This window comes from Fukomys damarensis, unplaced genomic scaffold (assembly GCF_012274545.1).
Source record: "Fukomys damarensis isolate Sample0158 unplaced genomic scaffold, DMR_v1.0_HiC HiC_scaffold_11, whole genome shotgun sequence".
NCBI classification, from domain to species: domain Eukaryota; kingdom Metazoa; phylum Chordata; class Mammalia; order Rodentia; family Bathyergidae; genus Fukomys; species Fukomys damarensis.
Genome location: NW_022900923.1, coordinates 21880184 through 21903700, shown reverse-complemented (window position 1 = coordinate 21903700; position 23517 = coordinate 21880184). Strand labels below are relative to the sequence as shown.

The window sequence follows — 23517 nt, the reverse complement described above, 5'->3', positions numbered from 1 at the left end:
TATTATGGATACAAACAATTCAAGGGGAAAGGCAGCTAAATGCTTCACAAAAATTGTGACCTAAATTGCACAGAGAAGGAAAAAGATGAACAGACTTGAACATTAAAAACATTACAAATTAAAGTATATAATGAGATTATCTTGGAAAATAGATTATCTTCCCTTTCTGCTAGAAATAGCAAAAAACTATTACATGTTTTTTTCTTCTCTTCCCCAATTGCATTTTTAATTAGCATAACTTCTAATAGTATGTATGAAAAAAATTCTAAGCCAGAAGTACTTAAATGATCTTGTTCTTTATAACTCTTTTTGGATAACTCAGTGACAAAAAATAAAAAAAGAGAGATGTTTACTTTCTGACTAGAAAGATTCATGAAACAGGTACAATCATCAGGGCTTAAACTGAGATGACCCAGCAAAAATCTGTCATAACCTCAGCTACAAGTCTCCCTTCTCCCGAGAAGGGGGCTGGGGGTAGAATACAAGATTCCAGTGATATTCAACAGCCCAGATAGGAATGGAGTGAGTCACGATGTGCTGTAAAGGCTGGAGTGGTCCCAACTTCAGTAACAGCTAGAAACAGCCGGCCCCAAATCAGGCAGAACATTCAAATCTTCAGTGACAAAGAGGAAATAAAGTCCAAGCTTCTAAAACACGTAACGGCAAGTCCAGGAACGTGGCCGAACATAATCCAGAAATGTAGGCTATGATGTGGAAAAAGAAAAGAAAAATGGTTATTTGTGTTCACTGTGTCTGAGGTACAGGATAGGCAGAGGTGTTAATATTATATATGGTACATCTGGAGGCTGCCTCTTAACATGTCAGTAATCTTTAAGTTATAAGAAGCTCACTAATCCAAAAGATGCTCAGTATTCTTACATATGCACCAATTATTCAATTTCAAGGCTTCCCATAAAGTTTTTGAAGTTTAGTAAACTAAATAATTGCGTGGACTACTGACCAAATTCAAATAGGTACTGTCTGTTGGCAGCTTGTCTTCCTATTTTAGCACAACCCTAAAATCAAAATAGTGGTAGGATAAGGTTGATAAAGTATGTACACAAATGACTGTAACATGAGATTTTAGATTACTGAACTACTTAAAGGAGAAGCAGATAAAGTACAAAGTTCAGAAATAGAAAAGATGGAAGCAAGAATTTTTAAAAAGCATCATAGAAAATGCAGCATCCAAATTGGATTTGATGACATGTGGAATGTGAGCACGAAGAAGAGCATGATTAGCTGGGCACAGTGGTGCATAACTGTAATTCCAGCACTTGGGGAGGCTGAGGCACGAGGGTCACAAGTTCAAGCCCACCCTGGGGAACTTAGCAAGCCTTTTTCTCAAAATAAAAGGGATAAAGATATAGTTCAATGCAAAGGCCCTGAGGTCAATCCCCAGTACTACCCCCCACAAAAAAGGGAGAAAGCAGCATGAGCATGGATGAGTCCAAACTCAGTTCAGATGCACAAAGGGATCATTAGAAAATAAGGGAGAATTAAAGCTACATAACAAAGACTGGTTACAGAGAAAGAAGAAAATTATAGGAAGAATCTGAACAATCTGATCTTCAATTATAAGCACCAGGAAGAAATACACAATCAGATATATCAAGAAGGTACCCTTACCCCTCAAATTTGGGAGTTTTCTATACACAGCTAAAAACCAAAGCTCTAAGAATAAGTGAAACCTAAACATAATTACAAAAAAAAAAAAAAAAAAAAAAAAAAAAAAAAGCAAAACAATAAGAATCAAGGGGGATGGAATCCTACCCCTATCAATGTTGTCTGACAATTTTACAAGAGTTTACTGTTTGGGGAAAAATAGTGAAATATATACGTATGTTTAGGTACTACTGGAAAAACCCTGGACAGTACCTAGATTTTCAGGTGACAGGAAGAAACTAGAAAAGGTTCAAGAAAAAGCTGAAAAGGAATAAGAAAGAAAACCAAGAACTAGGGTCAGTTCAAGTTAAAGCAAAGAAAGGAGAAATTTCAAGGAAAGCAAAATAACATTACAGAATAAACTTTTTACATCACATTTACATCCTTTTGCCAAATTCATCATAATCTCCCTATTAGCCTCCTTAATATTGCCCACGAACCACATTGAGGGACAAGTAAGTCTGCATTCCAGTTGAATTTATTGACTCACATTTTTCAGAGGACAGTGTTGACGTGCATACCATTCTTGAGAATAAAAACAAACAAGTACTCCCTGGCCCAAGAAAAGGGAAGCCCACATCATAATGTTCCAAATTGGCCTTTTCCAATTATCATTGATAATGAAGTTTAAAGCCACTAGATAGAAGGGAAAGAAAAACAGATAGTTATCAAAACATAATCCATAAGATGAAAGCCCTCAATTATCTACTATCATCATTCAATCATCACAGTGAACACCAAATGTTTATATATATGTTTTATTCTTAACATTCTGTTTTTTGTTTTTGTTTTTCAAGTACTGAGGATTGAACCCAGGGGCTAGTACATGCTAGCCAAGCACAGTGTCACTGACCACATCCCTAGCCCTGGATGCTGGTCGTATAAATGAAAATGAAGATTCACTGTTGAAATTATCAATCAGTACTTAATAGAAAATCAATGGAACAAGTAACAATACATTTCAAGAATTATTCACATTCTGGGCTGGGGATTTAGCTCAGCGGTTTGGTGGCCTGCCTTGCAAGCGCCAAGACCCGAGTTCACTCCCAGGTACAAAAAAAAGAATTATTCACATTCTAACTTAATCCTCTCTGCCTCTTCAAAAATGGTCAGTTTGGGCCAAGGATTTAGCTCAGTGGTTCTGCTGCCTGCTTCCCAAGCGCAAGGTCCTGAATTCAATCCCAGTACCAAATTTTAAAAAAAGGACAAAAATGGTCAGTTTTCCAGAAATACACACTGCTGGTGTTTATGAGTGGGGAAGTTGTTTATACAGACAGGCTTCACATTCTATCAAATCAGTGTTATCAATGGTCAAGAGGTTTCCTAGTTCATTTTCTCACTTCAAATTATAAACATCTTGAGGCAGTTGTATGTAATTATTCTAAGCCAACAGTCTAACCATGTGGTACACATGCACTGCCTTGCAATGGTATTACTACAATCTAGCTTTTGTACATTGATTTTAGTTTCTTTTTGTCTGTTAACATTAACACCCGGGACTCACAGCATATCAAGGTACTTACTTCCAAAGAACATGAAGAGCACAAAGAGGACTGGATAGAAGTAGCTCAAGCAAACAGCTAGGGCATATTCATGAACCACAGCAGACAAAGCGAAGACAACAAACATGGCAGCAGCTTTGAATCTCTTTGAAAAAAACTAAGGTAATAAGAAAATATAAAAAAAATTTTAAATTTTAAGTAATTCAGCATTAAGTAATTAAGACATGATTATCACGTGAAAGGTATTTACTTAATTATATTTATGCTTGACTTTTCAAGTCTACTCGTTGGATTAATCCAAATCTATTAAAATAACTGCGAAAGACATATGCTCATAAACATGTTTGGCATTTTCCAAAATATTTATTAATGGTCAAAGATTTGTGTGTATTTTCAAAAACATTAATTTTTTTTAACCAGGGATCAAACACAGACTTCTGTGCTTGTGAAGTAGGCAAGGTACCTCTAAGCTAAATCCCCAGCCCTCAAAAACATTAATTTTTAATTAATTGAGATTCTATTTATGTTACTATGGTTGACAAGACATAGTTTTCATATATAAAAAAAAAATCAAATTTTAATCTTCAGGGTGACACTGCATGACAGATAGGGAAGGTATCCTTACCAAACATAAGATTTAGAAAGAAGAGACTTGTCTCACCTGTATGTGAAACTTTACTTATAAATGATAGAACTAGCAGTCACATACACTGTTGTTTCCACCACAAGACTCTATCCCTTAGCCATACGATGCCCTTAACAATAAAATCTATAATCCAAAGAGCTGGAGATTTAGCTCAGTGGTTCTGCCGCCTGCCTCGCAAATGCAAGGACCTGGGTTCGATCCCCAGTACCAAAAAAATAATAATCCAGAGATACGAGCATCAACAAGGACAGTTAAGATCACTCTAAATACATTCTGCTCTGAAAACAAATGTAACTGATTAGAAAGATGTAAATCCAAACACAGGTATTTCTCCACTTTTAACAAAAACACATGAGGGCCAGGGATTTAGCTCAGCGGTTTGGTGGCCTGCCTTGCAAGTGCAAAGACCCGAGTTCAATCCCCAGTACCAAAAGAAAAAAAAACACATGAAAAAAACTACAAGAAGATTATGTGTTGACTATAAGATTCATAAGAAATAATCCATTACTAGTGGATCATTTCAACTCCTCCAAAGACCTTCAAGAAATCTTACTTTGTAATTATGTAGAATAAGCAAAAACATGGTATTATGTAATTACTACTATAAATACTGGTTTCCATGTTATTCAAAGCAGAAGGGTTCTTAGATACAAAACTGAAGACAGGAATCTATTGTATCACCCATTTATCGGAGGAATTAAGTGTGATTTCTTCCAGTTTGCACAATACCAAAACTTCCTTGAAAAGAATATACACTTCTTAAATAACATCAACTGAATCTTGCTGCTTACCCAAAGAAGGTCCTTATAAGCATAGTAGTATAGCCAGTCATGGACCACTACATTCCAGGTTCTATAATAGTTAGCGTATGATGTAGAATTCCACCAATCCTGAAGAAAAAAAGAAATGGCATAAAACTACACACATTCCCAAAGCAAATCCTTGAGAATATTCCTGAGAACATATACAGATGACATAGACCGCAGAGTGTTTTGTTATAAATTGTTAGTCCATATAATGATGTCAGAAAAACCTTTACTTTTATTAGATTATTGAATTACATTTAAAATTGTGGGGGAAAAAAAAAAGAAAAACCTTTAACACATTTCTGCTGACTTGAAGGTCCTGTGGTGACTTGAACCACCCATTGCACATGACTGCCCCATCAGGCAGACTGTAGCACTGGTGGTACATATATGACCAATAAAGTGATTAGATGTTTGAACCACTGGTGGTACAAGCTGCCAGATGGGACAGTTATGCATGCACCACCAGTAGAAACATAATACATAAAAATCAGGGCCACCAAGAGTGCAGACTGGTGCAACCACTATGGAAATCAATATGGAGATACCTCAAAGAAGTAGGATTAGAGGTTCCATTTGATCCCAGCCATCCCTCTGCTGGGTATCTTTCCAAAAGAATTAAAAGAATCATAACACAGTGATATATGTGCACCTATGCTTATAGCAGCACAGTTTGTAATAGCTAAAACTTGGAACAGCCCATTTGCCCATCAGTTGGAGACTAGTAAAAAAAACACATGAAAAAAACTACAAGAAGATTATGTGTTGACTATAAGATTCATAAGAAATAATCCATTACTAGTGGATCATTTCAACTCCTCCAAAGACCTTCAAGAAATCTTACTTTGTAATTATGTAGAATAAGCAAAAACATGGTATTATGTAATTACTACTATAAATACTGGTTTCCATGTTATTCAAAGCAGAAGGGTTCTTAGATACAAAACTGAAGACAGGAATCTATTGTATCACCCATTTATCGGAGGAATTAAGTGTGATTTCTTCCAGTTTGCACAATACCAAAACTTCCTTGAAAAGAATATACACTTCTTAAATAACATCAACTGAATCTTGCTGCTTACCCAAAGAAGGTCCTTATAAGCATAGTAGTATAGCCAGTCATGGACCACTACATTCCAGGTTCTATAATAGTTAGCGTATGATGTAGAATTCCACCAATCCTGAAGAAAAAAAGAAATGGCATAAAACTACACACATTCCCAAAGCAAATCCTTGAGAATATTCCTGAGAACATATACAGATGACATAGACCGCAGAGTGTTTTGTTATAAATTGTTAGTCCATATAATGATGTCAGAAAAACCTTTACTTTTATTAGATTATTGAATTACATTTAAAATTGTGGGGGAAAAAAAAAAGAAAAACCTTTAACACATTTCTGCTGACTTGAAGGTCCTGTGGTGACTTGAACCACCCATTGCACATGACTGCCCCATCAGGCAGACTGTAGCACTGGTGGTACATATATGACCAATGAAGTGATTAGATGTTTGAACCACTGGTGGTACAAGCTGCCAGATGGGACAGTTATGCATGCACCACCAGTAGAAACATAATACATAAAAATCAGGGCCACCAAGAGTGCAGACTGGTGCAACCACTATGGAAATCAATATGGAGATACCTCAAAGAAGTAGGATTAGAGGTTCCATTTGATCCCAGCCATCCCTCTGCTGGGTATCTTTCCAAAAGAATTAAAAGAATCATAACACAGTGATATATGTGCACCTATGCTTATAGCAGCACAGTTTGTAATAGCTAAAACTTGGAACAGCCCATTTGCCCATCAGTTGGAGACTAGATAAAGATGTATTTATTCTATAAAATGTAATACTACTCAGCCATAAAGAATGAGAAATTTGGGGTCAGGGATTTAGCCCAGCGGTTCGGTGGCCTGCCTTGCAAGTGCAAGGACCCGAGTTCAATCCCCAGTAGCAAAAAAAAAAAGAGAAATTAGAGACATTCATAGGAAAATGGGTACATATTGAGGATACACTTGTCACACATGTATAAATACCACATAGTTTCTCTGGTGTGAATAACTACAATGGTACATAAGATCCTAATGATATAATTGACAATGCGAAGTAGGAAGAAAAGCGCTAAAGGTGTAGGGGAAATGGGAAAGGTAGGGAAAAGGTAATAAGGGAAAAGGAAAAAAAACATGAGAAAATGAAAAAATGGAAATAAAGTATTTGTAAATAGGGAAGGAAGGAGGGGGTGAAGGGAGCGCAGGAATAAGGGGAAAAAATGATAACCAAGACCTGTCATGTAAAGGTACAAGATCCCAAAGATGAATGTAACTGTACTGTACACCTAAAATGTACCAATAAACTCAATGAGAAAAAAAAAAATTCAGAGCCACCAGCCACCAAGCAGCAAGACATGAATTATGGCCCCATCATGAACATGTTAAGGCATTCTGGCTGAGTATTCAATACATTATTTTAGTATTACATATGAATAAGTCCCTAGATTCACTCTGTCTCGTTATCAAATTATGATGAAAGATATAGAACATACAGAATTATTTAAATCTAATGTTCACCTAAACAACTGTCAGAAAACATTTTCCCAATCCTGCTAGAACATAATGAAAGACTCATAAGGTCATGGAGACTACATCAAGTGCTACCACTAAAGGGCTGTTGGATGGTATCATAAATATTAAGAATCAATTATACAGGAATAAGATGGTAGCCACCTCCAACTTCTACTGTCTCTTTCTATATTCCTTGTTCCAAATTTTAAGATCAGACTAATAGAATTAGACATAAAATTTGCAACTCATACTTAAGTGCTTCTCTGAGTGACATATTTGGGAAGTTGTCCAAATAACAAAACTTGAGCCAGGCTGTAGGGAGTGTTGTAGAACACTGTGAGCCACACTCTGGCTCTACTCTACAGCTCCATTCTGACTTCAGACATAGAAGACCACTGTTTTGAACAGAATTAATACCTCTCAAAATAAAGGAGGAAAAAGGTATTTCCCTCATGAATTGCTCAATAGTCTTAAGTGGATTAATTTGCTAAGGTCACTTTTAGCAGACAGCCAATTCCAAATCAATGAGCAGTCAGTCAGAGAAGTCCCATGATACCTGCTGGACAAATGGTTTCCTACCTTAGTCACTGATATATCCTCACAGGATCCGGCAGAAACCGTATGCTATTAAGAAGCAGGCATTAAAGGCAGAAGCAAAGGTGAAGCTAATTATATTTCAGAGTTGGTATCATTTATATTTGTGGAAAAGAAAATTATTTCACAATGTTTGTATCAAAATGCTGGTAATATCAGTCGACAATGCTTAAATATTTAACAATGAAGAAATAAGTAAAATCTAAAAAAGAAAGATGAGTCCAAGGATATATACCTTATAAAACATCCTGTCCCCAAATCGTAACATCTCAGCAAAGGCATTGAGCCAGCAGTGCAAAAAAGCAAAAAAAGAAAGAAGGAATATCAGCACACCTAAAAAAAGATTAACAATATGAAAAGTCTTTTCAAATAGCTTACATACCAAGCCATTAGTTACATGTCATCCTTTGTTTAGCTGGTATAAAATATAAATTTTAGAGTTTACCCATTTGAAAGATGATACATTTTTGTAAGTAATTTTTAAAAAATACGTTCCAAATACTCCATGCCTTACAGCATTCCACTATTTAAAAGTTCTTGCTATCACTTATATATGCCAGGCAAATGCCTATTTTTCAATATTCAGTGTTAAATATCATCTCTATGAAATGAAGCCCATAAGCACTTTGATTTATATACATTGTAAGTATATTGTGAAATGTCCATTTATACATCTACTTCTTTCATTCGCTTATTCAAAAAAGATTTATAGAGTACCTACTGTGTGCCAGAGAATATGGGATAGAGTGTAACCTGCTTTAAGACACAACCCTTGATCTCAAGGAAATTTGCTGCTAATTGAGAAAGACAAAGACATCCAAGTATGTAATATACATCCCACTACAGGGACAGATAACAGATAAGGTTTACTGGAAGAAGTCTAAGAGAAAGAGGAAGAATCACAACAAAGCATCACCAACATTACTAAAGAGGAAGAGTTAAGTCAGAGAAATTATAAGATGCAAGCTCCCACAGAAGACTGTGTATGTCTCGTGTGCTACTGAGTCTTCAGCACCTAGTAATCAATGGTATTAAGAGAGGAAGTATGGGTGAAAGACAGGAAAGATAATAAATAGTGACAAGTGAAATTTCAAAATGTGATCAGAGCATCCAGTGCTTCATGGAGGTCAAACTGGATATGGGCTAAATCACCTACTCAGTTTAGAATCAGGTTATTAGTGATTTTAACAGTGTATTTCAGTGGCCTGGTAAGATAAGAGCAAGATTATAGTGAAGTGAATAGTGAAAGGATAAAGGGGCCAAAGGAAAATGGCAGAGTGGTAGCCATTAACTCAGCTTCTGAGATTTGGAATTCAGATAACGGAAAATAACAACTTGAAGATGAAAAAATAGAGAAGTAGATCCCTGTGAACCAGAAAGGATCTGACAGGAAAATTAAAGCCCACAGAGAAATTGAAGAGACAGAACACAATGTGAAGAATGAAATGAAAGGGGCAGTCTGCACTTCCTTCCTGGCTCCCAGCTCATGGCTTGTGGGAAAGAGAAACCAAGTCTAGAGACAACGTGAAAGCAGGGGACTTCAGAGGGGTTCAGGGAGAAACGTGCAGGATTCTGCTCCCAAGTGAGCCCTTTGATAGGCAACACCTGATAAATGTCTCTAGCACAAACACCCACCATATCCCTGGAGACAGCGCTTGGTTGGATGTCACTTTAGGGAAGGGTTTATTGTTAGAACCTTAATTTCAGGGATCCCACTGTTACATTTCCACGATAGCTGGGTGAGAGACAGCCAGAGGAGACAGCTGTGGTCAGGCTGGAAAGAAATCCCCTGAGGGGTTTGAGCTAAAGGACACAGGCCTCATGCCCAATAGCTGAGTCTCTGGATTTGAAAGTCATGGTACTGGCAAGTGGTAAGTATATGTATTGTTTGTGTTTTTTATTTTTGTTCTTTCCTTTCCTACTTTCTTCTTCACCAGTGTATTGGGGTTTGGGGAATTCTCCTTTGTCCTTGCTTGCTTATCTCTTTATCTTGTATTTTTAAAATTTTATCTTTCCTTTTTAATTCTTCTACCTTTAACATTTTTCTCTCATTTGTATCCCAATATAATTTTTCTCCCGCTTTTTATCTTCTATCTTAATCAGTTTTTTTTTCTTATCTTTACCTAATTCTAATTCTATAAACATCCTTCAACATCCCAATAGGATCCTTTATACCACTTCTCTCTCCTTGTTCTCATATCATATAGTTTAGGGTTTCAAATGTTCCTCCTGCATTACCCCATTCCAAAATTACTCTATAAAATTATTGCTAAGCTGGGTGTGGTGGTGCATACCTGTAATCCTAGCACTTGGGAGGATGAGGCAGGAGGATCACACTGTGAGTTTGAGACCAGCCTGGACTACACAATGAGTTCCAGGTCAGTCTCAACTACATAGTGAGACCCTGTCTCAAAAAAAAAAAAAAAAAATGCTGAATTCATTTCTATCATTAGCCAGAGATACAGCAGTCACATTGGAAACATATTAGCTTTAAGTCAATACCTGGGTTTTTAAAATGTTTATATTTGTGGCTTTCTTCTCTATAGTTAAGAGTGATACACAACTGGTTCTTATGGTATATGAATATCCAATTTTCCCTGGACAATACTACTGTAACTGATTTGCTTGCTATTACCAGGGTCACATAATTTTTGCTATTTCTATGTAAAGCAACACTCAGATTTACCACTGTGACAATAACAATCCTAGAGTACACTCCCAGAGAATTCTGTGAAGAGCTAATTATACTCTTTCTTTCCTTTTCAAATTAACCAAGGTGATCAGATCTTGGGGCTGAGGCAAAGGACCATCATTTGCAATACACAAAATACATCAATGAAAAGTATCTAAAGAGTTCTCCATATTAGCAACAAAGTCTTCATGTAATAAGCATCCCCAAACCTCCGCACAAAACAAAATGAAACAACAAAAAAAAAACCAGAAATAATAAAAATGTGAAGACAAGGCAACAAAATGCTTCCCCAAACTCTCAACTTCCCCAAAGCCAATTGAGTGGGAGGACGGCATAAGCCACATACTCAAATTATTCAAAAGAATAACAGGAGGTTAGAAAACAAATTAAAGAGAAACTCAGCAGGATCACAGAAGCTATCACTAAACAGACAAAAGAAGCAATACCCAAAACAATCCAAGAGCTTTCATAAGACACTAATAAAAAGCTAAACAAACCACAAGTGACCAGTTTAGCAAAGAATTAAGTCCAAGAAAAGATTTCAATCAGAAATCCAGGAAAATAAAAACTATACTGAAAGTATGGGCAGCAGAAGTGACCAATGTGAGAACAGAATTTCAAAACTAGAAGACAATGATGCTTTCAAGGCCAACTTTTCAGATACCTCAGTGGTTCCACGGCCTGCCTCACAAGTACAAGGTCCTGAGTTCAAACCCTCATACCAAAAAGAAAAAAATATATATATAAAAACAACAAGAAAACATGAAAATTGGATCCAACAGCTGCTAGATGATGAAAAGACTAATCTAAGGTAACTGGAATAACTGAAAAATCAGAAGATAATACAAATGTCATAAAAATTCTGTTCACAGAAATAATGGCAGAAAACATCCCAAATATAGGGAAAGAAATACACATACACATAAGGTCCATAGAATCCCAAATGACCACAACCAAAAGAGAAATTCTCTAAGAACTACAGGCCAATCTCTTTAATGAACATGCAAAAATCCTTAATAAGATTCTAGCAAACAGAATGCATCAAACCATCAAAAAGATCATATATCACTGACTAAGTAGGGCTCATTCCAGGAATGCAGGGATGGTCAACATATACAAACCAATATATATAATACACCACATAATCAGAAATAAGAATAAAACATATACAATCATCTCAATATATGCAGAAAAAGCAGATGACAAAGTCCAACATCCATCCATGATAAAAACTCTGAAGTATTTATCTCAATATGATAAAAAGCCAACTATCATAAACCAACAGCAAATATATTAAATGGAGAGAAGCCAATAGCTTTTCCTCTAAAATCAGAAACAAGAAAAGAATGTCCACTGTCACCACTATTTTCAAAACATTGGCTAGAACAGTCAGGCAAGAGAAAGAAATAAAAAGGATAAAAAGGATAAGGATAATAGAAAAGGAAGAAGTTAAATTATCATTATTTTCTACTGACGTGAATCTCTAAATAAAACACTGCAAAAACTCCAAAAGACTCCTAGAATTAATAACCGAATTCAGTAGCACAGGAAGACACAAAGTCAACACACGAAAATCAGTAACATTCCTATAAACCAATAATAAACTCATCAAGAAAGAAATTAGGGAAATAATGGGCTGGGGATTTAGCTCAGTGGTTCTGCCACCTGCCTCGCAAGGGCAAGGTCCTGAGTTCAATCCCTGGTACCAAAACAACAGAAACATTGTCTTGCATAATAGCACCAAAACAATGAAATACTCAGGAATTAACCTAACCAAGGAAGTGAAAAGCCTCTAGAATGAAAAATATAGCACTCTGAAAAAGGAGGTCAAAGAGGACATCCCAAAATGGAAAGATATCCCTGTTCCTGAATAAGCAGAATCAACATAATCAAAATGGCTATACTTAAAAAAAAAAAAGGCTATACTTCTAAAACTGTACAGAGATTTAATGCAATCTCACAATGGATCAAAGATCTAAATATTAAAACAAACACAATGTGGCGGAAGGCAAAATAGGTAAAACTCTTCAATATACATACGGGGGAAACAAAGGAAACCACCAACAGAGTGAAGACATAATCTTCAGAATGGGAAAACAATTTTGCCAGCTATACCTCAGGCAGAGGACTAATATTTAGAATATACAATGAGCCCCCAAAAATTAGATCCCCTCCCAAATTTAAAGACCCAATCAAAAAATGGGCATCTGACATGAATAGATACTTTTCAGATGAAGAAATGCAAATGGCCAATAAATACACTGAAAACATGTTCAATATTGCTGGCCAAATTAAAACAACACTGAGATTGTACCTTACTCCAGAAAGAATGGCTATCATCAAGAAATCAAAAAATAACAAATGCTAGAAAGGCTGTGGGGGAAAAAGAAACCCTTCTTTACTGCTGGTGGGAGTATAAACTGGTAAAACCAGCATATAAATCAGTGTGGAGCTTCCTCAAAAACTAAAATTAGAAATTACATTTGACCAAGCTATTTCTCTTCTAGGTATCTTCCCAAAAGAGTTAAAGACATCATATTTCAGTGATATCCATGTTTACAGCAGCACAATTCATAATAGCTAAATCTTGAAAGTAGCAAGTATGTCAATCAGATGAATAGGTAGTGAAAATACAGTATATATACATAATAGAGCATTACTTTGCCACAAAGAAGGATAAACTTGATTCATTTATAGGAAAATGAATACATCTTGAGACCATGTATTAAATGAAGCAAATCAGACATATAAGATTAAATATTGCAAAAAAAAATATACATTGCGTGGCTTCTCTTATTTGAGAAACGCAATATACAAAGAAAATGCAAAATAGGGCCGGGGATTTGGCTTGGTGATTCTGCCACCTGCCTCACAAGCGCAAGGTCCTAAGTTTGATCCCTGGTACCCCTCCCCCCAAAAAAAAGTACAAACTAAAAAACAGAAGGAAAAAAGACAACAAATGTTATTGTAATCCAACATGGCCAATGTATCTAAAAGTGTATCTTGATTTAGTATAATTGTCTTATGTGTTTCATATGTTTTTTTGGCCTATCAGTCTGGCTGTTAATCTGTGTTTTATCCTAATTAACTTGATAAAGATTTTAAAATAAATCTAATGCTGGCAAAAAATCTTTAGAAAAAAATGGCTGAAAGGGAAGGGGAGGGACTGAGATACATTACGCTTGTGTCCCAATTCCTCAGGATGAAGGTAATCATTATGCACTGCAAACATACTCATAAAAGGGCGGGGCTGCAGCTCAGTGATGCTAAGCCTCCACGGCAAGTGCAAAGTCCTGAGTTTGATTCCCATACCAAACAAAACAAACTACACTAATAAAAATAATAAATTCATAAAGGATAAATGCAGACCATCCACCAGACAGAAAGCAAATGTGAAGTGAAAGCCAGGAGGTGAGTGAAGTGATTCCCTTGAAACTAGAAGGCTACTTCTTCTCCAAGAAAAATGGAGAAAAGGTAAAGATGCATACAGATACATAGGTATATAAATACACAGAAAAAAGTCAAGAAAACCAAAGATGGCCATACGCAACAGCTTCCTATTTTCCTTCTGAATGTATAATGACCACATTAGCAAGTCCCCATGTTACCTGGCAAGATGGAGTTAAATACACATAGGACCAGAACACGAGCGCTGAAAGGCTCCTGTTTGATATTCCCAAACAATGGTGCACAAAGCCTTTCAAAGATGTAGTACACATAAAAAAGGCAACCAAAAACCTGCAACATAACAAAAATAATAATGAAAATTTACTAAGTACAGATGGAAGGTGATATTTTTCTTCTGAATGTACATATGTGACCCTAAAATAAATGTTGACACACATTCCATTTCATCCTAGTATATAACATTGTAAATAATCCTTCAGAGGTATTATTCAAACCTAGCTTCTACCATGACTTTTCATATCTCTTTATTAAATTGCATTTTAAAAGATTATTTAAGAACCTATTTTTTTCCTCCTATGTAAGACCTATAAAAGAACTTATGTTACAAATGGATATTTAAAATAAAACTTAAAATAGGATCTTCTGAAATTTACAATTCTGTTAATGTGGCAAGGGAAACATGGAAGATTTTCAGGTACTGAAAAAACCAATAAAATACAACTACACTAATTAATATAATTCTTTTAGTAAAGAAAATTACTTTTGATGTTTTACAAATGGATATTTAAAATAAAACTTAAAATAGGATCTTCTGAAATTTACAATTCTGTTAATGTGGCAAGGGAAACATGGAAGATTTTCAGGTACTGAAAAAACCAATAAAATACAACTACACTAATTAATATAATTCTTTTAGTAAAGAATTTTACTTTTGATGTTGGCAAAACAAACAGCACACATATACTGTCAAAAGACTACACTGCCTCAACACACAGTATTCATGAGTGTCCAGTTCACATGAATTTACCAGTATTTGAAACAGATTCAATTATCATCTGTGTATATATAACTGATGAGGGCTATGACGGGGTCCCCATCTCCCACCAATCAACACACCTGAAGCAGTTAAAAAAATAAATCTAAAAAAGTACCTGTGCAAACTGCATAGCAACATAACGCCATCTTATAGTGGGAGTTCTAAAAAAAAAAAGAGACAAAATTTTTTAAAGTAATCAAACTTAAGTAACAAGTCGCACAACAAATATTTTTCCACACAGAATATCATTTATGGGTTGGGATTATGGCTCAGTAACCTTGGGGGTCGATCCAAAATAATTCAATTACTTAGTTACATCCAGAATGGCTATTTATCAAATTAGAATGCTAGAATGACCATATGAAGCTTATGGCAGAGAGAAAATGAGGACACATGAGTAGACCTACATGAGGTGGCTCCTGCCACCCTTTCTCCCCTCACTCATGCCATAGCTCTGTTTCACACCATAGCTGTACTTCAGAGCAACCATTACCTGGGATAGTTGTCACGGTATATAAGTGTAGGAGCAAACAGGAAGTATAAGTACTGGTTAACCGTGGGTACTGGAACTGCGCCTAGAAAAGAAAAAACAGATCAGAGGCTTTTGATTGCTTCTAGAAAAGGTAAAAGGGGAAAAACAAGGAAGCACAGAACAGGAAAGAACAACATAACCTCTTAGTTCATGTTGTTTACTCTTTTTTTTTTGGCACTTAGTATTGCCAATCTCTCTAAATTATTATTGTGATTGAGTAACTTCTAATGTGTGAAGCAACAATTTGCAAAGAATAAACAAGCAAGGGGTAATAAGTTTAGCAATAGTCAGTGGAAGCTAGGATACAGAAAAGTCAAATGAGAAATTTATAGGTACTAGGACAAAATAGGAATAATCAGAGCTGAATGCAGAAGCACATACCTATAATCCCAGCTACTCAAGATGGCAAAACAGTAAGGCCCCATCATAAAAATATATAAATAAATATTTAAACTTTTCAAAAAAATTTTTAAAAGGCAGGAATACTGGAATAATCAGGAAATAGTAAGATCGTCTTCCAAATCAATATGTATCCCATAGTTGAAATATTCTATCAATAATTCTTTGCAGGCCAGGGATTTAGCTCAGTGGCTCTGCCCCCTGCCTCACAAGCACAAGGACCAGAATTCAACCCCTGGTACCAGAAAAAAAAAAAAAAATCTTTAAATCAAAGAAATTACATACTTGACTTCTCCTTAGCTGCCTTTAGTACCCTTGGCACATTCTCTCTTACAAATGAATAGGCCTTCATTATCAAACGAATCTACAAGAGGAAAAAGAAAAAGATAAACTTTCTCTTATTGACGTCTCTTATAAACAACCTCAGAACAGCACAAGATTATATTTGCACAAAAAGAACTACTTAATTTTACATACAGTACCAACTCAAGTTCACTGTTATAACAACAGTTTCCTGAAATGCTCCTTTCCATTAGTCAAATAGAATGCTACAAACAGATAATATAAATTAGAAAATTCTGAAGGGTATATAAACAAACTTAATTTCTTTGTTGATAATAGTTAAATGGCAATACAAAAAGTCTTAAGACTTCAAAAGTAAATTACAAAAATGTTTTATAATCCAGATGGGCTTTTATAAAAAGTATTAGAAATATTTTTAATTCATCCAGGATAGTTCAATATAATTTACTTCATTCAGAAGACCTACAGAACACTGAAGCTAGAATGAATTTTTAAAGAATGAGATGATCTAATTTAATATTTTAATTCTACAGGTAATGGCACAGACAGCCATATATGAAAATGTATCCAAATTAATTCAGATAAAAATATCCTTATCATTCTTACTATTTTTTTTTCATTATTACTATTTTAACTAAGAGCAAAGTTGTATTGGGTAACACTCAAAAACTATACCTGTTCAGGGCCGGGGATTTACCTCAGTGGTTCTAGCGCCTGCCTTACAAGCACAAGGACCCTAGTTCAATCCCTGATACCAAAAACAAACAAACAAACAAAAAACTATACCTGTTCAAGTATAACAATGAACCGGGAAGCTGGCGGCAGTGCATAGGCCAATACAATATATGTTGGTCCCACACCTAGAATTCCAAGCTGGAAGAATGTGAAGAACAAGCCATAGACAACAGAAGAGATAACTGGATGAGAACTCTTCCTGTAGCCACTGGCCCAACAATGAAATAGGAAATAGGGAACTGAAAGTGTAGTCAAGAACATGGCCCACCATGTCCAAATAACAACAGTAAATTTTCCAAAAGCATAAGACAGGAGATTGAATTCAAGCACCAGCCTAGAAAGAAAAAGCACAGAGAAAAAAACGGAGAAGTAAGTTTTTAAAATGTATTGAATTCATGGAATTTAAAACTTTAGACGCCAATCTATCATCCTTTAGAAATGTAACAGGCCAGGGATTTAGCTCAGTGGTGCCACTGCCTGCCTTGCAGCAGCAAGGTCCTGAGTTTGATCCCCGGTACACACACACACAAAAAGAAATACCACAACATTTAGGAATAAGAATAAAGTAGAAATTAATACTTTAGAAAGAGAAAAATCACAACATTAACACATTGAAGTCATGGATATAATACTTCTGCTAGATAAAGACTTGCTTCTAACCCTCTGCTTTACAGTGTGGCTCAACATTAAATTTCTAAGAGCCCTAATATGGCTCTGAACTTAAATACCTAAGGTAATAAGGTTTTGAACTTTAGAGTCTCACATTAATATTTTTAAAGTCCAAAGCGTTCTATGGCAAAATAAATAGTCAATAACAATCAAAACATAATTTTTCAGGAAGAGACAGGTAAATTCAAAAGCCTATACTAATATAACCATAATTTTGATTTCAAGAAAGCACATATTCAATATATGATTACCACATTGTCATATTTTAAGTTATGATTTATGTTTGTTTGTTTGTTTGTTTTGAGACAGGGTCTCACTATGTAGTTGAGACTTACCTGGAACTCACTATGTAGCCCAGGCTGGTCTCGAACTCACAGCAATCCTCCTGCCTCAGCCTCCTGAGTGCTGGGATTACAGGTGTGCACTACCACACCTGGCTTGATTGATTTTTATAATAAAAAGAAACATCACTTTTTTCTACCTTAAAATTCCAGTAAGCTACTTAAAGTAACAATGTTAAATGAATAGCATAGAAAAAAAGTCAAGTCATATATGCAAAAATTCTCCCATTTTAGACAGTTACCCAGAAACTACTGATCATGTTCTAGCACATTCTGGGGTAGGAGATGTAGCTCAGTTGTATATTGCTTGCCTAGCATGCGAAAGTCCCTGGGTTTAGTCCCTGCATCACCAAAGAAAGTATTTTTTAAATAAAAGTAATGAAGTCTAGCTTTCTCTTTAAACTTTACAGGAGAGAAGAATTTATCACCCTCAAATTAGTCACTTTAGAATTTTCTGAAGCAAATTTAACCAAACTATTCTACCAAAATTTAGTGAAAATTGTCATGCATCAACTAACCAATTATCCCCACTTTGTTGTCTTACCTTCCTTCATCAATGTAATCTACCACAAGTGTACTGAGGATAAAGATAATGAGGATGGCAATAAACATGTGATATATTGTCCTGATGTGGTCCACTTCAAACAGCTCACTGTGAATGCAGTTTAAACAAAATCAAATTAACAATCTATATTTAATTTTAAAACACCACTTGGTACATATTCTTTAAAGGAGATTAAAAGATGCTTAACCCTCCTCAAAAAAAAAAAAATCTCAAAAAAACACAAAAACCAGTAAGCCCAAAATATGAAACCTAAGGTACAAAGGTATTAAAGGACAAGATTACGTTAAAAAAAAAAAAAAAATCACAGTATGCAGATTAACCTTTCTTTCCAACCAAGGTATCCGTACCTTCTAAAAAACAGCACTGATAAATAGCATTCTATAAATAGTCTGCAATCTTGAAAATGCACCAGAAAGTTTTCTACTATGCAAAGACCATTTGCTAAAATTTAGAACACAGAAACTATTTCAAATGCTAAGAAAGGTTTTTTTTTAATCTTATCCTTATTTTCCACTCCCTACACTTAATACACACACACACACACACACACACACACACGTAGTACTATCCATTTCCAGGATATTAAAGTTGTATGTTTGAGTCCTATGTGGATAACTACATATCTACAAAACGGAACCATTTAGAAAAGCTATTACTTTCTCTTCGCTGATTTGTACTTAAGACTGGGCTATTTTTAATTTAAAACACAGCACTGACCTTCTAGAACACTTGTCCTAAATAAATATCTTTTAGATATGATTAAGAGAAGTTTTTAACCTTGTTTTTTGGAAAGTGGTATGCCAAACTTCTAAGTGATTTTTTGGGGAATCTAAAATACTACTAAATTTCTAAAATAAGAATCATCAAATTCTAATAAAAACCCACCAAAGCTACAGAAAATGTGCTCAATTCCCTTCATTAAATTGTTTTTCTTTTTATTAAAAGGTTTATTTTTCCAGGCCAGGGTTCCGTCACCTACTTTACAAGCACAAGGACCTGTGTTCAATCCCCAGTACCAAAAAACAAAACAATAAAATAAAATAAATAAATGGTTTATTTTTCATATAGTGTCATATTTATAATGTTCAAAATAATTGTTTCATTTTTCCTTTTCTTTGAAAAGTCCACATTTCCCCCCAGATATAAATTTTAAAAGATGAATCCCTTCAAACAATACTGTGGCAAAACAGTGAAACAGAACTTCATTGCATGTTAAACTCTAGCTTTCTCAGAGTTAAGAATCACAGTTCAAAAACAAAAGAGAAAACAGGAGCACAGTTCAATTTGGCTCATAAAGTAAAATCTGATAAACATTAAGATGCATTTTTAAGAAAACACATTAAAGACATCATTTTTCACCAAACCAACTATTTCAAAAGATCACTAATGCAGGTTACATTTTAGAACAATTCCAATAAACAACTGAATGAGCAAACAAACTACTCAAAGAAATGCAAAAGTACCCAAATTACAGCTTTGTCGGTTCACAAATACAATTACCACAATGAATTCACATCATGTGAATTTTATTTTAAACATATTAGGCAATCAGGGTTTTACAGTAAGTAACTCTGAGAAATTAGGCTCCCACCAAAAAAGAAAAAGAAAAAGAAAAATATAACTCATGTACTATATTAAGACAGTAACTCCAAAACTCAAAAAAAACTTCTTTTCTCTTTGAGAAAATAATTCTCTGCAACACAACCTTCAGGAATTTCTCAGAGAATGGTAACTGGTCTTATCACTAACTCTTCCTTGGAAACTAGATCAGAACCTGGGAGATGCGTAAACACAAATAGCAAGAAAATGGTGGCACAGCCCATAATCCCTGTACTGGGGGTGGGGTTTCAAGGGCAGGCTGAGGCAAGAGGAAGACCTTTGAGGCCGATATGGCTGTAGAGTGAGCTCAAGGCCAGTGAACTACAAAGCAAGACCTTGTCTCAAAAAAAAGAAAGAAAAGAAGAATCAGGGTTGGGGATTTAGCTCAGTGGTGCCACAACCTGCCTCACAAGAACAAACCTCAGGAGTTTAAGCCCCGGTACCAAAAAATTAAAAAAGCAAAAAGTAGTATCAAAACTAATGATTTATATGGATACAGAAGAAACTCATTAAAGAGTCCTAGATTAAAGCAATGATCCTATGAATCAAATCAGCTTTTTTTACCTTATTCAGATAGATTTTAATGCATCTGCTATAATTTTAATTATTTTATCTTTTTTTCTTTTTATTGGGTTTATTGGTACAATCTAGGTATACAATACAGGTACATTCATTACTGGGATCCTGTACCTTCACATGACAGGTCTTGGTTCCCATTTTTTTCCCCTCGTCCCTGCCCTCCCTTCACCCCCTCCTCCCCTCCCCATTTACAAACACTTTATTTCCATTTTTTCATTTTCTCATATTTTTTCTTTTCCCTTATTCCCTTTCCCCTACCCTTCCCACTTTCCCTACACCTTTAGCTCTTTATTTCACACTATTAATTATCCCATTAGGATCTTGTGTACTATTATAGTTTTTCACACCAGAGAAACTATCCGGTATTTACACGTGTGACTTATTTATTTCACTTAAGAGTATATCCTCAATATGTATCCATTTTCCTATGAATGACTCTACTTTCTCATTCTTTATGGCTGAGTAGTATTCCATTTTATAGAAAAACCACATCTTCTTTATCCAGTTTCCAACAGATGGGCAAATGGGCTGTTTCCAAGTTTTAGCTATTACAAACTAATTCAAACGAATAACAAAAGCAAAAAATACTCACTCCAAGAGAGAGCGTCTTGAAATAAAAATCTTTCCTTGTTCTGGAGGTGCTCTCATATCTCTAGGAAGAGCAACAAAATACAACAAAATATAAGTACTTCAACTATTATAAGAAACATAATTCCACAAAGAAGAAAAAGAATAGTACTGATTCCAACATCTAACTTTAATTAAACATCTTTTCACTGTTTCTCAGGTACTGTATTTGGGTTTTATGTATGTTTATCTCATTTACAGGTGGGAGCCAAAAGGACTTTTAAGCATGTTAAATCACTTGCTCAAGCCCAAAACAGAGAGGCTACAGAGATGGATTTAAACCCAGTCTGACTCGAGTCCAGTGTGTATAACTGAGGCAATGAAGTAGCTATCTAACAGGAGACAAGCAGGGAGCCCTATTTTTGAGTGGTAAGAGAGGGAAAGAAAGCAAACATACCCAGGATAAGGAAGCAGGATACACAGGGAACAAGGAGGAGCCCCATAAAAGTAAAATGCCTCCTTTGTGCAGTGTGACTCTGGAGTACTCAGCTGCTCTGTCCGTGGAGTAGCTATATTTGCTGTCAGTGTTTCTTTCCTATCAAAAACTACACTAGTTTCATACCTGGCCTATGTCTGGTTTCCAACTACATCTCACTAACACCCTATGCTAGCAGGTGACATTTATGAACTGCCGAGGCAGACGCAAGCATACATACCTACACAGGATGGAAAGAGGTCAGACACATCTAACTGCAGCACCACTCGGAAAGTCTCCATACTCAACCCCTAAGGAAAGGCATTCCCTAAACCACTCTTCCTACTCTTGGATATTGGCTGGGGTCATGGAGAACATTCCAGCCATACTGTACTCCAGGCATACATAGTTAAGGGTTTGTCCTCCAAAATGGCACTGATATTTATACTTTTCCTGATGCCAAAGTACTTGCACAACCCCAACAACCTTAAAGGCTGCCTCCAAGAATTAAAGACATATTTTGGTATCTAGCATTACCATCTCCTTTAGGACTGTGTGACACCAGCACTTCTGTCAGCTACTGCTGCTCAAAACTGTTCTTCAGAACAGATGACATTAGCAAAGAGACCACAGGGCATAACATTGAGGACACCCCAGAATGGCAAATTAGCACACATTAGCCTTTGATAGCCCTCCTGTTTTATTCTGGGCTGGCCAATTAGAAAAATACATAATAGAATTAGGCATGGTGGCACATGCCTGTAATCCCAGCACTCCAGGGAGGCTGAGGCAGGAGGATCACTGCAAGTTCAAAATCAGCCAGAGCTACATAGTGAGTTCCAGGTCAGCCTGCACTACATAGTGAAACCTTGTATCAAAGAAGAAAAATATGTAATACATGTACTCTATGTTATTAAAAGTATTCTGTATAGACTACAGATGATAAGAGGGAGTCATACAATGATGCGCAATTAAAAGCAAGGACTTTAGAACCAGACTCTGACTTCAAATCTCTGCATTGTAATCTTGGACAACATTAAAAAGTGCTTTATGCTTCAGTTTAATAATCTGTAATGTGCAGAAAATTATAGCACTTCATAAGGTCATTGTTTCATTTAAATAGTTATTACAAACAAAGCACTTAACAATCATTGCTTTTATTATATTAGCCAGTATTTTTTTCTTTTTTTTTTTGAGACATCTCCTCACTATGTAGTTCAGGCTAGCCTTGAACTCGTGGTGATCCTCCTGCCTCAGCCTCCCAAGTGCTAGGACACTCAGCTGCCAATATTCTTGAGATATGCATGTATGTTATAATCCATATATTAAGAAGAAAAACTCAACCCTTTAAGGATTAAATAACTTTCCCAATTTAACATACAGCCAATAACAAGCATTTACAGGGTATGAACTCAGGCTTTAATGTAGTCTACATTCTGACCCTGGGCTATGCTAGAGTAGATTTTTATATTAAGAGAAAACAACAGACATACTTACTTTGTTCTGTGGTTGTTTTTCATTTCTTCAAGTATGGAAAAAGTTGTAAGAGGACACCCACCATTGTCTAATGAGGCAGATTTTTCAATAAGACTGGTCACAATATCATCAAAGTGACTACCAACTTCCTTCAAAAAAAGTGGCTTCAAATGCTAGAATTTTACAACATGTAAAGGAAAACATAAGGAATGAGCACATACTGTGAATCATTAACATTTATCTAAGGATTTGTCTTAAACAGAATTGGTTTCAAAGAAAGTCACACTAATTCAATGAAATAAAATAGAAAAATAATTTCTATAGCTGATTTGCTTTAGCAATGGCTACCAAAAAAGGAATACAGT

The 23517-nt window shown here is 35.5% G+C and overlaps 1 protein-coding gene across 1 annotated transcript in view; it reads right to left on the bottom strand.

Annotated features, from left to right (window-relative positions):
• Positions 1-66: 66 nt before the first annotated feature.
• Positions 67-23517, bottom strand: part of Soat1 (sterol O-acyltransferase 1) — a 52499-nt gene continuing 29048 nt past the window's right edge. The window contains exons 3-16 of the mRNA XM_033762120.1: positions 23174-23325; positions 21227-21286; positions 18436-18543; positions 16933-17215; positions 16129-16207; positions 15406-15487; positions 15028-15073; positions 14077-14206; positions 8012-8109; positions 7762-7806; positions 5702-5800; positions 3189-3324; positions 2156-2301; positions 67-704 (exon numbers count right to left, since the gene is read on the bottom strand). Coding sequence (XP_033618011.1) covers positions 648-704; positions 2156-2301; positions 3189-3324; positions 5702-5800; positions 7762-7806; positions 8012-8109; positions 14077-14206; positions 15028-15073; positions 15406-15487; positions 16129-16207; positions 16933-17215; positions 18436-18543; positions 21227-21286; positions 23174-23325 — 1521 coding nt within the window. The 3' untranslated portion in view covers positions 67-647. The remainder of the gene's footprint in view (positions 705-2155; positions 2302-3188; positions 3325-5701; positions 5801-7761; positions 7807-8011; positions 8110-14076; positions 14207-15027; positions 15074-15405; positions 15488-16128; positions 16208-16932; positions 17216-18435; positions 18544-21226; positions 21287-23173; positions 23326-23517) is intronic.